Here is an 11,802-nt window from a genome sequence, read left to right as displayed (position 1 = left end):
TGCAGTAACGTTTATGAAATGTTCAAAATAATCTGGGGTGTGTTTCCCAAAGCTACTATGGTTTATAAAGTTTCTGTGCTAACCTTTCGAGAACATTATTAAAGACCAGAGGTGTGATTCCCAAAAGCATCGTGAACTAACTACGGTCGCAAGTTCCGCCCGAAAACATTTAAAAGAAACATTCCCATAACATTTGCAGAATTCTACATTTACATTTACATTACATTTACATTTATTCATTTAGCCAGACGCTTTTATCCAAAGCGACTTACAGGTGGGGAATACATCAAGCGATTTGTCCTAAAGAAGCAAAACGACCTACGAGGTGCTCAAAATACCATATAACAGGCATTGTTCAATTAAGTACAAGCTAGAAAGGGAAAAGAGTAGAAAAGGAATTTTTTTTTTTTTTTTTTTTTTTTTTTTTTTTTTTTAAGTCAAGTAGTGTCGAAAGAGATGGGTTTTCAGCAGTTGCTTGAAAGTTGTTAGGGAGTTGGCATTCCGGATAGCGGTGGGAAGATCATTCCCCCAGCCAGGAACGGTGTAAGAGAATGTTCTGGAAAGTGATTTTGTGCCTCTTTGTGATGGTACAATGAGGCGTCGCTCACTGGCGGATCTCAGAGTTCTGGAGGGAGTGTAGATTGGTAGCAGTGAGTGGAGGTAGGCGGGCGCCGAGCCTGTGGTTGTTCTATAAGCAAGCATCAGTGTCTTGAATTTGATGCGAGCTGCAATTGGGAGCCAGTGCAGGGTGATGAAGAGAGGTGTGACATGGGCCCTTTTGGGCTCGTTGAAGACCAGTCGTGCTGCTGCATTCTGAATCATTTGTAAAGGTTTGATTGTGCATGAGGGAAGACCGGCTAGAAGAGCATTGCAGTAGTCCAGCCTGGAGATGACCAGGGCCTGGACAAGAAGTTGTGTGGCCTGCTCTGTTAGAAAGGGCCTGATCTTTCTGATGTTGTGTAGGGCAAACCTGCAAGATCGAGCAGTTTTAGCAATGTGGTCTTTGAAAGTCAGCTGGTCATCAAAGATAACACCAAGATTTCTGGCAGAACTTGATGGGGTAATTGTTAAAGTACCTAAGTTGATGGTAAAATCATGTTGTAGAGTCGGAGTGGCAGGGAAAATAAGGAGCTCAGTCTTTGCCAAGTTGAGCTGTAGATGATGTTCTTTCATCCACTCCGAGATGTCCGCCAAGCAGCCTGAGATCCGTGCAGCTACTGTTGGATCATCTGGTTGAAATGAAAGAAAGAGCTGCGTGTCATCAGCATAGCAGTGGTAAGAGAAGCCATGTGCCTGTATGATGGGCCCCAGTGATGTAGTGTAAATGGAGAAGAGGAGGGGTCCAAGAACTGATCCCTGAGGAACCCCAGTGGCCAGATGATGTGCTTTGGATACCTCCCCTCCCCAGGCCACCCTGAAAGACCTACCTGTGAGATAGGATTCAAACCAGCGAAGTGGAATCCCTGTGATACCCAGTGATGAGAGGGTGGACAGGAGGATCTGATGATTGACTGTGTCAAAAGCAGCAGAAAGATCCAGCAAAATGAGTACCGATGATCTGGAATCAGCTTTTGCAATCCGCAAGGCTTCAGTGACTGACAGTAGTGCAGTTTCAGTTGAGTGGCCGCTCCTGAACCCTGACTGGTTAGCATCCAATGAACTGTTCTGCGCGAGAAACAGCGATACCTGGTTAAAAAAGACTCGTTCAAGTGTTTTTGCTATGAATGGAAGGAGAGAGATTGGTCTATAGTTATAGGATGGATAGTTAATGGATACTTCTGCCTCAGAGAGGGGACAGAAGGAGAAGAGTGGGGTGTTAGCTGTGGATGTTGTCGGTATTAGTTCCTGTATGTGTGGAGCCAAGAACTGGCTGCTGATAGTTGTAGTTTTGTTAGTAAAGAATGTGGCGAAATCGTCGGCTGTTATGGAAGTGGTGGGAGGTGGTGGGGAAGGGCAGAGGAGCGAACTGAATGTTTTGAAGAGGTTACGTGTGTCTGGAGCATTGTTGATCTTGATGTGGAAGTATGAGGATTTGGCAGCATGGACTTGAGCAGAGAAGGATGAAAGCAAAGACTGATACATACTCAAGTCAGAAGGATCTTTAGATTTGCGCCATTTTCTCTCTGCTGCCCTAAGTTTGGAGCGATGTTCGCGGAGAACATCGGATAGCCAGGGGTTAGGAGGGGTGGCCCGTGCTGGCCTGGAAGAGAGAGGACATATAGCGTCTAGGCAAGAGGTTAAAGTAGAGCATAAGGTGTCAGTGGCTGTATTAACTTCTATAGATGAGAAAAGGGTTGTGGAGGGAAGAGAGGAGGACACTACAGAGGAAAGATGGGAGGGTGAAAGGGAGCGTAGGTTTCGTCTGAAAGTAACAGGTAGAGGGGTTGGAGGTGTACTGGCAGTAATATGTAAGTTACAAGTAATGAAGAAATGGTCAGAGATGTGTAGGGGTTTAACCAAAGTGTTGTCTGCAACGCAATTGCGTGTGTAAATTAGGTCTAGGTGGTTGCCCGATTTGTGAGTGCTTGTAGTAATAAGACATTTGAAATCAAATGAAGCTAGGAGTGAGTGAAAGTCTGCAGCATAAGGCTTGTCCAGATGAATGTTAAAATCACCAAAGACTAGAAGTGGAGTGCCATCCTCTTGGAATGAGGATAGCAGCCCATCTAGCTCATCTAGGAATGTGCCCAGTTGACCAGGAGGGCGGTAAATGACCACAATGTGGAATTTAATTGGAGCTGTTACTGTGATCGCATGAGATTCGAAAGAGTTAAAGTTGCAAAGCAGAGAGTGGTTAAAGAATTTCCATTTATTAGAAATAAGTATTCCAGTACCCCCACCCCTTCCAGTGTGACGAGGGGTGTGAGAGAATGAGAAATTATTGGACAGAGCAGTGGGGGTTGCTGAGTCTTCTGGACGAATCCAGGTCTCAGTCAAGCCCAGGATACTAAGTGTCGAATGTGTGGAAAAAGCGGTAATGAAATCTGCTTTGTTAACAGCTGACTGGCAATTCCAGAGGCCGACAGTAAATGAAAAAGTATCAGTGGAGGAGGTGACGATAGGACGAAGGTTAGTGAGATTGCGTTGACGTCTGCGTGTGATGTTAGAGCGTTGTGTGGTGATAACCGGAATGTATTGAAAGCACATGATAGCGGTGGAAAGAGGGTGCAAGCAGCGAGTGTATGAAGGGAAAGTTAGAAGAGTACCTAAGTGCGTTGTCGGTTTCGTTGCTGGGTTAAAGTCGCGCAGGAAAAAGTCGCAGGTCTTTACCCTCGTCGGTCTTCACACGAGGAGGCTGAACACGGTGGCTGAACGCTTCCGCGTCAGCTCACAGATAAAGATTATATACACAAGCGAATGGAAGTGGAGTGATAACAGCTGGGCCCGCCTCCTGACTTAAGCCCAAAGTCTATATCTATGCAAATGCCTCGAATCGAAACTAAGAGCGAGATGCGTCGCACTTAAGTGCCCACAGGATTTCAGCAATACTAATTTCAATAAGTGCAATCGAAAGTGCTAATTAAAACGAAACAACAACACTACAAATAGGCAGAGAATGAAAAAAGACTTTCTAGCACTACTTAATAATTTAAACAATACCTATGGCAATAGTGTATTAAGCAAACACTTACGCGCAGTCGCTGTTGCTATCTCCGTGGACAACAGTGCTTCTCCCTAAAATTCAAGAAGAACATTCTAAAAATGAATGTTCTTTTAACATTTGAATCTGGACGTTTAGAGAACATTCTGAACTAACGCTTTCATAACTTAACTAAAATATTCTTAGAACATATTTTTCTTAGCTAATCCTGTATCCGTTAGTGTATTTGTTATTGTGATCCTCAGTTCACAGTGACAATTTCCAAACAAAAAAGCCCATCAGATGCCTTTGTGACGAACAATAAAGCGTCAGTGTTTTGTGATGAGAGAAAGATAACAAATAAATAATCACATGTAAATGAGGGACAATTACCAATCAGGTAAACCAGAAGATGAAGAGAGGAATAATTGCAGTCAATCAGAGGCTGAAGACTCATCTGAACCGCACACAATCTCTCTCTGTTTCTCTGTTCAGTGTCCAGTGAAGGGTTTGAAATCAGCGCTTCTGTTTGACAGGGTTTTATCACTCTGACCTCTGAAGTACAAAGGTCAAAGGTTAACAGTGTTCTGACTTCTCATCTCCATCTTGTCACCAGCACTGCAAACTTAGGAAATGAAAACTATATGCTTCTTATTGTACAAGGATGATATTGTACAAGGAACAGCTGTTAAGAATAATTTTGATACTGTTAGCAATGTTTCCAGATGAACACTTGGATAGAAGCTGCTTGGCTTTACTTGATTCTACATTAATCTTTAAAAAAAAAATCAGTGCATCTCAAATCTGATCTTCAGGATCTTTTATAATAAAAATTGAGTAAAAAAAAAATAAATTTTAATCTTTTTCTCCATATTCTTAAAATATCAAACTATACCAGCCACAAAAGCCTGATGGAGCAATTATAATATTCAGAAGAAAAGACATGTGCAACTTTTTTTCTGACTATTATTTCTTGTGGGTTAACTAACATGTGTCTACTTAATTTCTCTTGACAACTTTTATAACAAACGTGACATCTGAGGTAAAGCTGATATTCTAGATAAATAACTAAGAACTTCTGAGCAAACTCTGAGCAGTGAACGGTGAGTTTGCGTATGTTTGTGTTGAATGCGGGTACACGAAGCCCCAGACGTGTGTGTTTGATGGTTTGTGGCGGAGTGTAAGTGTGTGTTGAGTCTTATCAGCAGTATTTCAGCTCTTTCACCCTGAACACTGTGTCTGTTTTGACTGCGGCGGTTCAGATTATATCAGTGTGGAGACACAACGCTTGAGTTCCTCTAACAGCAGTGTGAACACACAGTTTCTCACCCGCCGCGGCCCTGCATCACACCTGATACAGTTACCCTCACTTTTAACAGGTCGGGTCACCTCGCATCCAAAAACTCTCACTGTCAGTCAGGCTTACGCGGTCTTGCTTCTCAAGTAATTTGATCTTGTTTTGAAGATATTTTGTGTCTAATTCAAAGACACAGATTAAGAAATTGATTTTTGCACAACAATTAGTATGCAAAAAATGTAAGTGTAAAGATATTCTGCTATTCCACACCTGCTCTACAACGTGCACATGTACAAACTGACTAACATTCAGACTGCTTAAACTATTTAAAATAGAGTGAATTAAGATACAAACTCAATCATAATGCACAATGTTTCCATCTAACATGTATTCCGAGCTTTAGCTGCTCATGGACCGTTTCACTAGTTAGCAGTAAACCGGTTACCTCACCTCAATATGTCCATAGATTTGTGTTTGTGTCTTCGACGTGGAAAGAAGTGATCATCAGAATGGAAATATAGATGTTTTATTTGTAAACATCATACTTTTACGCTTATTTCATTCTATCTAATAAAACTAGCGAGTTAAACCGATCGGGACATAAGAACGCTTATCGCGAATCAATGGATCGGAATTTTGGAGCGTGTTCGCAAATCGCAAATTGAATGATTCTTCTGTCTTCAGGTGCCCTGAAAACACAATTGAAATATAAAAGATTATTACAAATATAGCTTCACAATACTCATTTAGGCCTCTGTGGTGAACGTATGATCAGAAAATACTGCCAGACAGATATTTAACCTTTAGTGAATTGTTTCAAATTGAGTTTTTTAAAATAATTTTTACTTTTTAGCCGCCTAATTTCACAGGTTCGTGTGAGCGTCCGGGATCCACGACACAGTCTATTTTACAAAGAGAACAAACACTTCACACAAGATAAAGTTGTAAAATCTTACATTATCGAGGAGTTACATGTTTAAGTGATGAATTTAAACAAAATGGATCAACATAAATTTACCTCAGATTGTAACTAGGACCGATTCATGAGCAAATTAACTGACAGGGAGGTATAAAATGACAAAAAGGGGAATTTGAAAATGTCAAAACACAGAACAATATAAATCTAAAGTGAAATTCAACATTAGATATAGAAAACAATGAATGAAAGTACATTTATAATGCTTACCTTCGGCTTAGCACCGGTCCGCCTGTCAGATGACCGTTTGACGGTTTGAATTTCCACGTGGCTGCATTGCATTGTGAAAGCCGTTCGTTGGGCAGGTAGGGTCCTATAATGATAGAATGAAGATATGTTCAGGTCATATATGGTAATATAGCGAGTAGCTCACACCTGGTGTCATGCGCAGATTATATGGCGGTTCAGAGGAGAATCGCCGCATAGAGTGAGTGTATGTTGAACCATTGCGCAGTGGTTAAAGGGGTCATCAGATGCCCATTTTCCACAAGTTGATATGATCCTTTAGGGTCTTAATGAAAATTCTCTAATATACTTTGATTAAAAATTCTCAATGGTTTTGTAAAACAACACCCTTTTTACCTTGCCAAAATCAGCTCTGCAAAAATCATCTCATTCTAAGGGGTTGGTCCTTTAAATGCAAATGAGCTCTGCTCACCCCGCCCCTCTCTTCTCTCTGTGGAAAGACAGTCTTGTTTACATTTAGCGCTAAACTTCCCAACTAACTTCCTACCACATTATAAGGAAAGGCGATCGCAAAGATGCATAAAAAAAAAAAAAAAACGCTTATACTCACTTCTGCTGTAAGTGAAGCTGGATCATGAATGATTTGCGTGAACATAGACCAATATATGTAGATCGGGAAGCGCATTCACTTCACAAACAAACAATCTACTGCATCTTCAGCGGCTCAGACGTCGGGAGTAAATGATGACCACTATGTTCATTATTACATCCAGCAACACAACACCTCAAACCTCCGGCATCAAAACATGGAAAGTTACTGGACTGTTACAGCTGATCTGAGGTAAGAGCTCATGTCAATCAACTATTGTGGGAGTGTCCTCTGTGGGTGTGACGCCACAACAACAGGCATCTGAGAACGGCTCGATTTGGAAAAGGGGATATTATTTTTACAGATTAATTAAAAACCACTGCATGGATTTTTTTTTTTCATTGTAGGGTAGATTTGTACATACACTGAAAAACACACATTAATGTTCAAACAACATGAAAAAGTGAACTTAGCATCCGATGACCCCTTTAATAAAGGGACCAAAGTGGAAAACACCTGTATCGCCTCATCTATATGCCATCCTAACATTGCAGATCCCATCCTCTGTATGTTTTATCAACGTAGAATTAAAAAAAAAAAAATACATAAAGGATCTAACGCGATGGTTATATCTTCATGCTTTGGTAATATACAGAATGAATATCTTCCGTCTTCGCGATTGCTTGCGCCATCACGTTTACGTCACGACGTTAACACCAGCGCAAGTTTAAATAGAGATCTATTTATTCAATTAAATTCAAATCTATTCTGTTTAATAAATCTTTATTATTAAATATTATATTATTATAATAGATAATAAATATTAATAATCTAACAAATATTCTATATAAATAGTATTTATTATTATTAAATATTCAAATTATATATTATTATTATTATTATTTAATCTATTTATCTCTTTAAATCCAACTTTATTTAATTAATATATTTTATTTTAAATCTATTCAATTTAATTATGTTTAATAGTTCAAACTAAATCACACATAGATGTCAACTGCTGTTTCTGTCAATGTCCCAGTGAAAAATATCACTCAATAAATAAATAAATAAATAAATAAAAAGTTCAAATGGTCGCATTATGGTATGTTTTTAAACATTTAAATATTACACGATTTTAACACCTAAATGTTTCATAAAAATAGACGTGATATTTACATTTTTTAAATCAGAACACAGGATTGAAAAAAAAATCATATTTTTGTAAGGTTATCATACTTTGGGTTTATGCATAAACTTTATTTTTAAGATGTTTTTCCAAGGTATTGTTAGATGCTAGTGTTTTCTGTCAAAACTATTGCAAACATTTGATTTCAAACCCAGTATCATAGCTATTAAACTATTTCTTGTTATGATGTTATGTTATCTTATGATCTTTTTATGACATACAGCGTAACTGCGCTCACGGTGACCAGAGTTCGATTCCCCTCTGGAGGTCCTTTGCCAATCCCGCTCCCCTCTCTCCTCCAGCTCTTTCCTGTCATCTCTCTACTGTCCTATCACAATAAAAGGCATAAAAAGACCAAAAATATAAGTAAAAAAAAAAAAAAAAAAAGTCTGAATTTGTGGTGGCTGTGCTTTAAATTAAATTATTACACAGTTCAGACTCATTCAGGGCAACTTAAGTCAGTGCTATATGCTCGATAATTTTTCTTGGCGGAAGCTTTGCGTTTGGTGAGTGTATGCTGAACCATTGCGCAGTGGTTAAAGGGGTCATCAGATGCCCATTTTCCACAAGTTGATATGATCCTTTAGGGTCTTAATGAAAATTCTCTAATATACTTTGATTAAAAATTCTCAATGGTTTTGTAAAACAACACCCTTTTTACCTTGCCAAAATCAGCTCTGCAAAAATCATCTCATTCTAAGGGGTTGGTCCTTTAAATGCAAATGAGCTCTGCTCACCCCGCCCCTCTCTTCTCTCTGTGGAAAGACAGTCTTGTTTACATTTAGCGCTAAACTTCCCAACTAACTTCCTACCACATTATAAGGAAAGGCGATCGCAAAAATGCATAAAAAAAAAAAACCGCTTATACTCACTTCTGCTGTAAGTGAAGCTGGATCATGAATGATTTGCGTGAACATAGACGAATATATGTAGATCGGGAAGCGCATTCACTTCACAAACAAACAATCTACTGCATCTTCAGCGGCTCAGACGTCGGGAGTAAATGACGACCACTATGTTCATTATTACATCCAGCAACACAACACCTCAAACCTCCGGCATCAAAACATGGAAAGTTACTGGACTGTTACAGCTGATCTGAGGTAAGAGCTCATGTCAATCAACTATTGTGGGAGTGTCCTCTGTGGGTGTGACGCCACAACAACAGGCATCTGAGAACGGCTCGATTTGGAAAAGGGGATATTATTTTTACAGATTAATTAAAAACCACTGCATGGATTTTTTTTTCATTGTAGGGTAGATTTGTACATACACTGACAACACACATTAATGTTCAAACAACATGAAAAAGTGAACTTAGCATCCGATGACCCCTTTAATAAAGGGACCAAAGTGGAAACCACCTGTATCGCCTCATCTATATGCCATCCTAACATTGCAGGTCCCATCCTCTGTATGTTTTATCAACGTAGAATTAAAAAAAAAAAAAAAATACATAAAGGATCTATCGCGGTGGTTATATCTTCATGCTTTGGTAATATACAGAATGAATATCTTCCGTCTTCGCGGTTGCTTGCGCCATCACGTTTACGTCACGACGTTAACACCAGCGCAAGTTTAAATAGAGATCTATTTATTCAATTAAATTCAAATCTATTCTGTTTATTATAAATCTTTATTATTAAATATTATATTATTATAACAGATAATAAATATTAATAATCTAACAAATATTCTATATAAATAGTATTTATTATTATTAAATATTCAAATTATATATTATTATTATTATTAGTTAATCTATTTATCTCTTTAAATCCAACTTTATTTAATTAATATATTTCATTTTAAATCTATTTAATTTAATTAATTATATTTAATAGTTAAAACTAAATCACACATAGATGTAAACTGCTGTTTCTGTCAATGTCCCAGTGAAAAATATCACTCAATAAATAAATAAATAAATAAAAAGTTCAAATGGTCGCATTATGGTATGTTTTTAAACATTTAAATATTACACGATTTTAACACCTAAATGTTTCATAAAAATAGACGTGATATTTACATTTTTTAAATCAGAACTCACAGGATTGAAAAAAAAAAAATCATATTTTTGTAAGGTTATCATACTTGTTAGCGATCTCCTGGATTTGGCGTCAGATACATTTTATATTAATAAACATTAACTTCAGCAATCGCAAGCAGTTTTTGTCAAATAAAAATATTTTCTGTTCATATAAAATAACTTGAAAAAAAGAGTCAGGGCTGTGGTGTCAAAAAAACATTTTCTATTAATATGAAAAAACTTGAAAAAGTTGAGAAAATACATTTAATATTTTTGTATATTTCTGTATGGTTCCATCATACTTGTTAGCGATCTCCTGGATTTTTATATTAATAAACATTAACTTCAGATACCAGTCTAGGGAAGCCCTGAACCGCGTGGTGGGGGAAAAAAAGAAAACCTACCTATAAAAAATTTTTATCTCCTTATTTCGACATAATAACTCGTTGTTTCGAGATATTAAGTCGTTATTTCGACTTCTTAACTCCTTATTTGGTGGGGGAAAAAAAAGAGAAAACTTATGGTGGGGGAGGAAAAAAATTAAAAACTTGTCTCCTTATTTCAAAATAACTCGTTATTTCGAGATATTAGTCGTGATTTCGACATAATAACTCCTTATTACGAGATATTAACAGTGTTGGGGAGTAACTAATTACATGTAACGGAATTACGTAATTTAATTATAAAATAAATGTAATTGTAATTAGTTACAGTTACTGAGAAAAAATATGTAATTAAATTACAGTTACTTTTAAAACTGCCAGTGATTACAAAGGGGATTACATCTGAATTTTTTCACACACCCACCCCCACTTACAGATTTAATTGACTTCTTTCATAAATTGCATTGACTGCTCTAAAATGAGACATCAATGTTTCACAGAATAGGACACATGCTTATTCAATAACTTTTTTTTTATTTCCTATTTGGGTTTATGCATAAACTTTATTTTTAAGATGTTTTTCCAAGGTATTGTTAGATGCTAGTGTTTTCTGTCAAAACTATTGCAAACATTTGATTTCAAACCCAGTATCATAGCTATTAAACTATTTCTTGTTATGATGTTATTTATGTTATGATCTTTTTATGACATAGAGCGTAACTGCGCTCACGGTGACCAGAGTTCGATTCCCCTCTGGAGGTCCTTTGCCAATCCCGCTCCCCTCTCTCCTTCAGCTCTTTCCTGTCATCTCTCTACTGTCCTATCACAATAAAAGGCATAAAAAGACCAAACATATAAGTAAAAAAAAAAAAAAAAAGTCTGAATTTGTGGTGGCTGTGCTTTAAATTAAATTATTACACAGTTCAGACTCATTCAGGGCAACTTAAGTCAGTGCTATATGCTCGATAATTTTTCTTGGCGGAAGCTTTGCGTTTGGTTAGCTAATAAAATATTGAAGCTTAATTCAGTATTATGTAGACAATTTCTTAATTCTGTCATCCTGGTATCGTGGACTTGCTCTATTGTTTCAGACAAAGGCAGCTGCTGCCTTTTTTTTTTTTTTTCATTGTAATGGATTATAAGATAACTAACAAACTAGTATTACTACTTAATTATTTATGTGGTGAAATGTTGTGTAAGAAAACTGGTATGACTGCACTGTATCCCTAAAATGTCTAATTTGAACTTGCCATTTGCTAGCAACTTATTTCTTCATGGAAGCTTTGCGTTCAAATATTTCAACTCAGATCAGTGTTTCGTGTCTAATAATTTTGACACTAAACATCTAAATAATCTACCAAGCAGCTGTGTAATAAGTGAGATAATGTACATTCAGCCAGTTGTTATCACAAAATAAAGATGTATATTATCCCTTACTTATTATAATCTTCAATTCAAGTGATAAAAGATTTTGAAAGTCTGACAGTAATCTGTGTTTGGTGCTACTGTACGGTTAACTCTGCCTGTTTTAAATGTTTCAAAATGATTAACAGTTGAAAATATTAGAAATTTAGAA

General features: G+C 37.3%; 1 protein-coding gene across 1 annotated transcript; it reads right to left on the bottom strand.

Annotated features, from left to right (window-relative positions):
• Nucleotides 1-396: 396 nt before the first annotated feature.
• LOC127176675 (uncharacterized) lies at nt 397-3,256 on the bottom strand. Its single transcript, XM_051128464.1, has one exon. The coding sequence runs from the start codon at nt 3,145-3,147 to the stop codon at nt 433-435; it is 2,715 nt and encodes a 904-aa protein (XP_050984421.1). The 5' UTR covers nt 3,148-3,256; the 3' UTR covers nt 397-432.
• Nucleotides 3,257-11,802: the final 8,546 nt, after the last annotated feature.

This window comes from Labeo rohita, chromosome 14 (assembly GCF_022985175.1).
Source record: "Labeo rohita strain BAU-BD-2019 chromosome 14, IGBB_LRoh.1.0, whole genome shotgun sequence".
Taxonomy (NCBI): domain Eukaryota; kingdom Metazoa; phylum Chordata; class Actinopteri; order Cypriniformes; family Cyprinidae; genus Labeo; species Labeo rohita.
This window is presented reverse-complemented; position numbering and strand designations above follow the sequence as displayed.

What these genes read in the sequence shown, in the direction of transcription:
- LOC127176675 (XM_051128464.1), bottom strand. Translation starts at nt 3,147, where the DNA reads ATGTGCTTTCAATACATTCCGGTTATCACCACACAACGCTCTAACATC.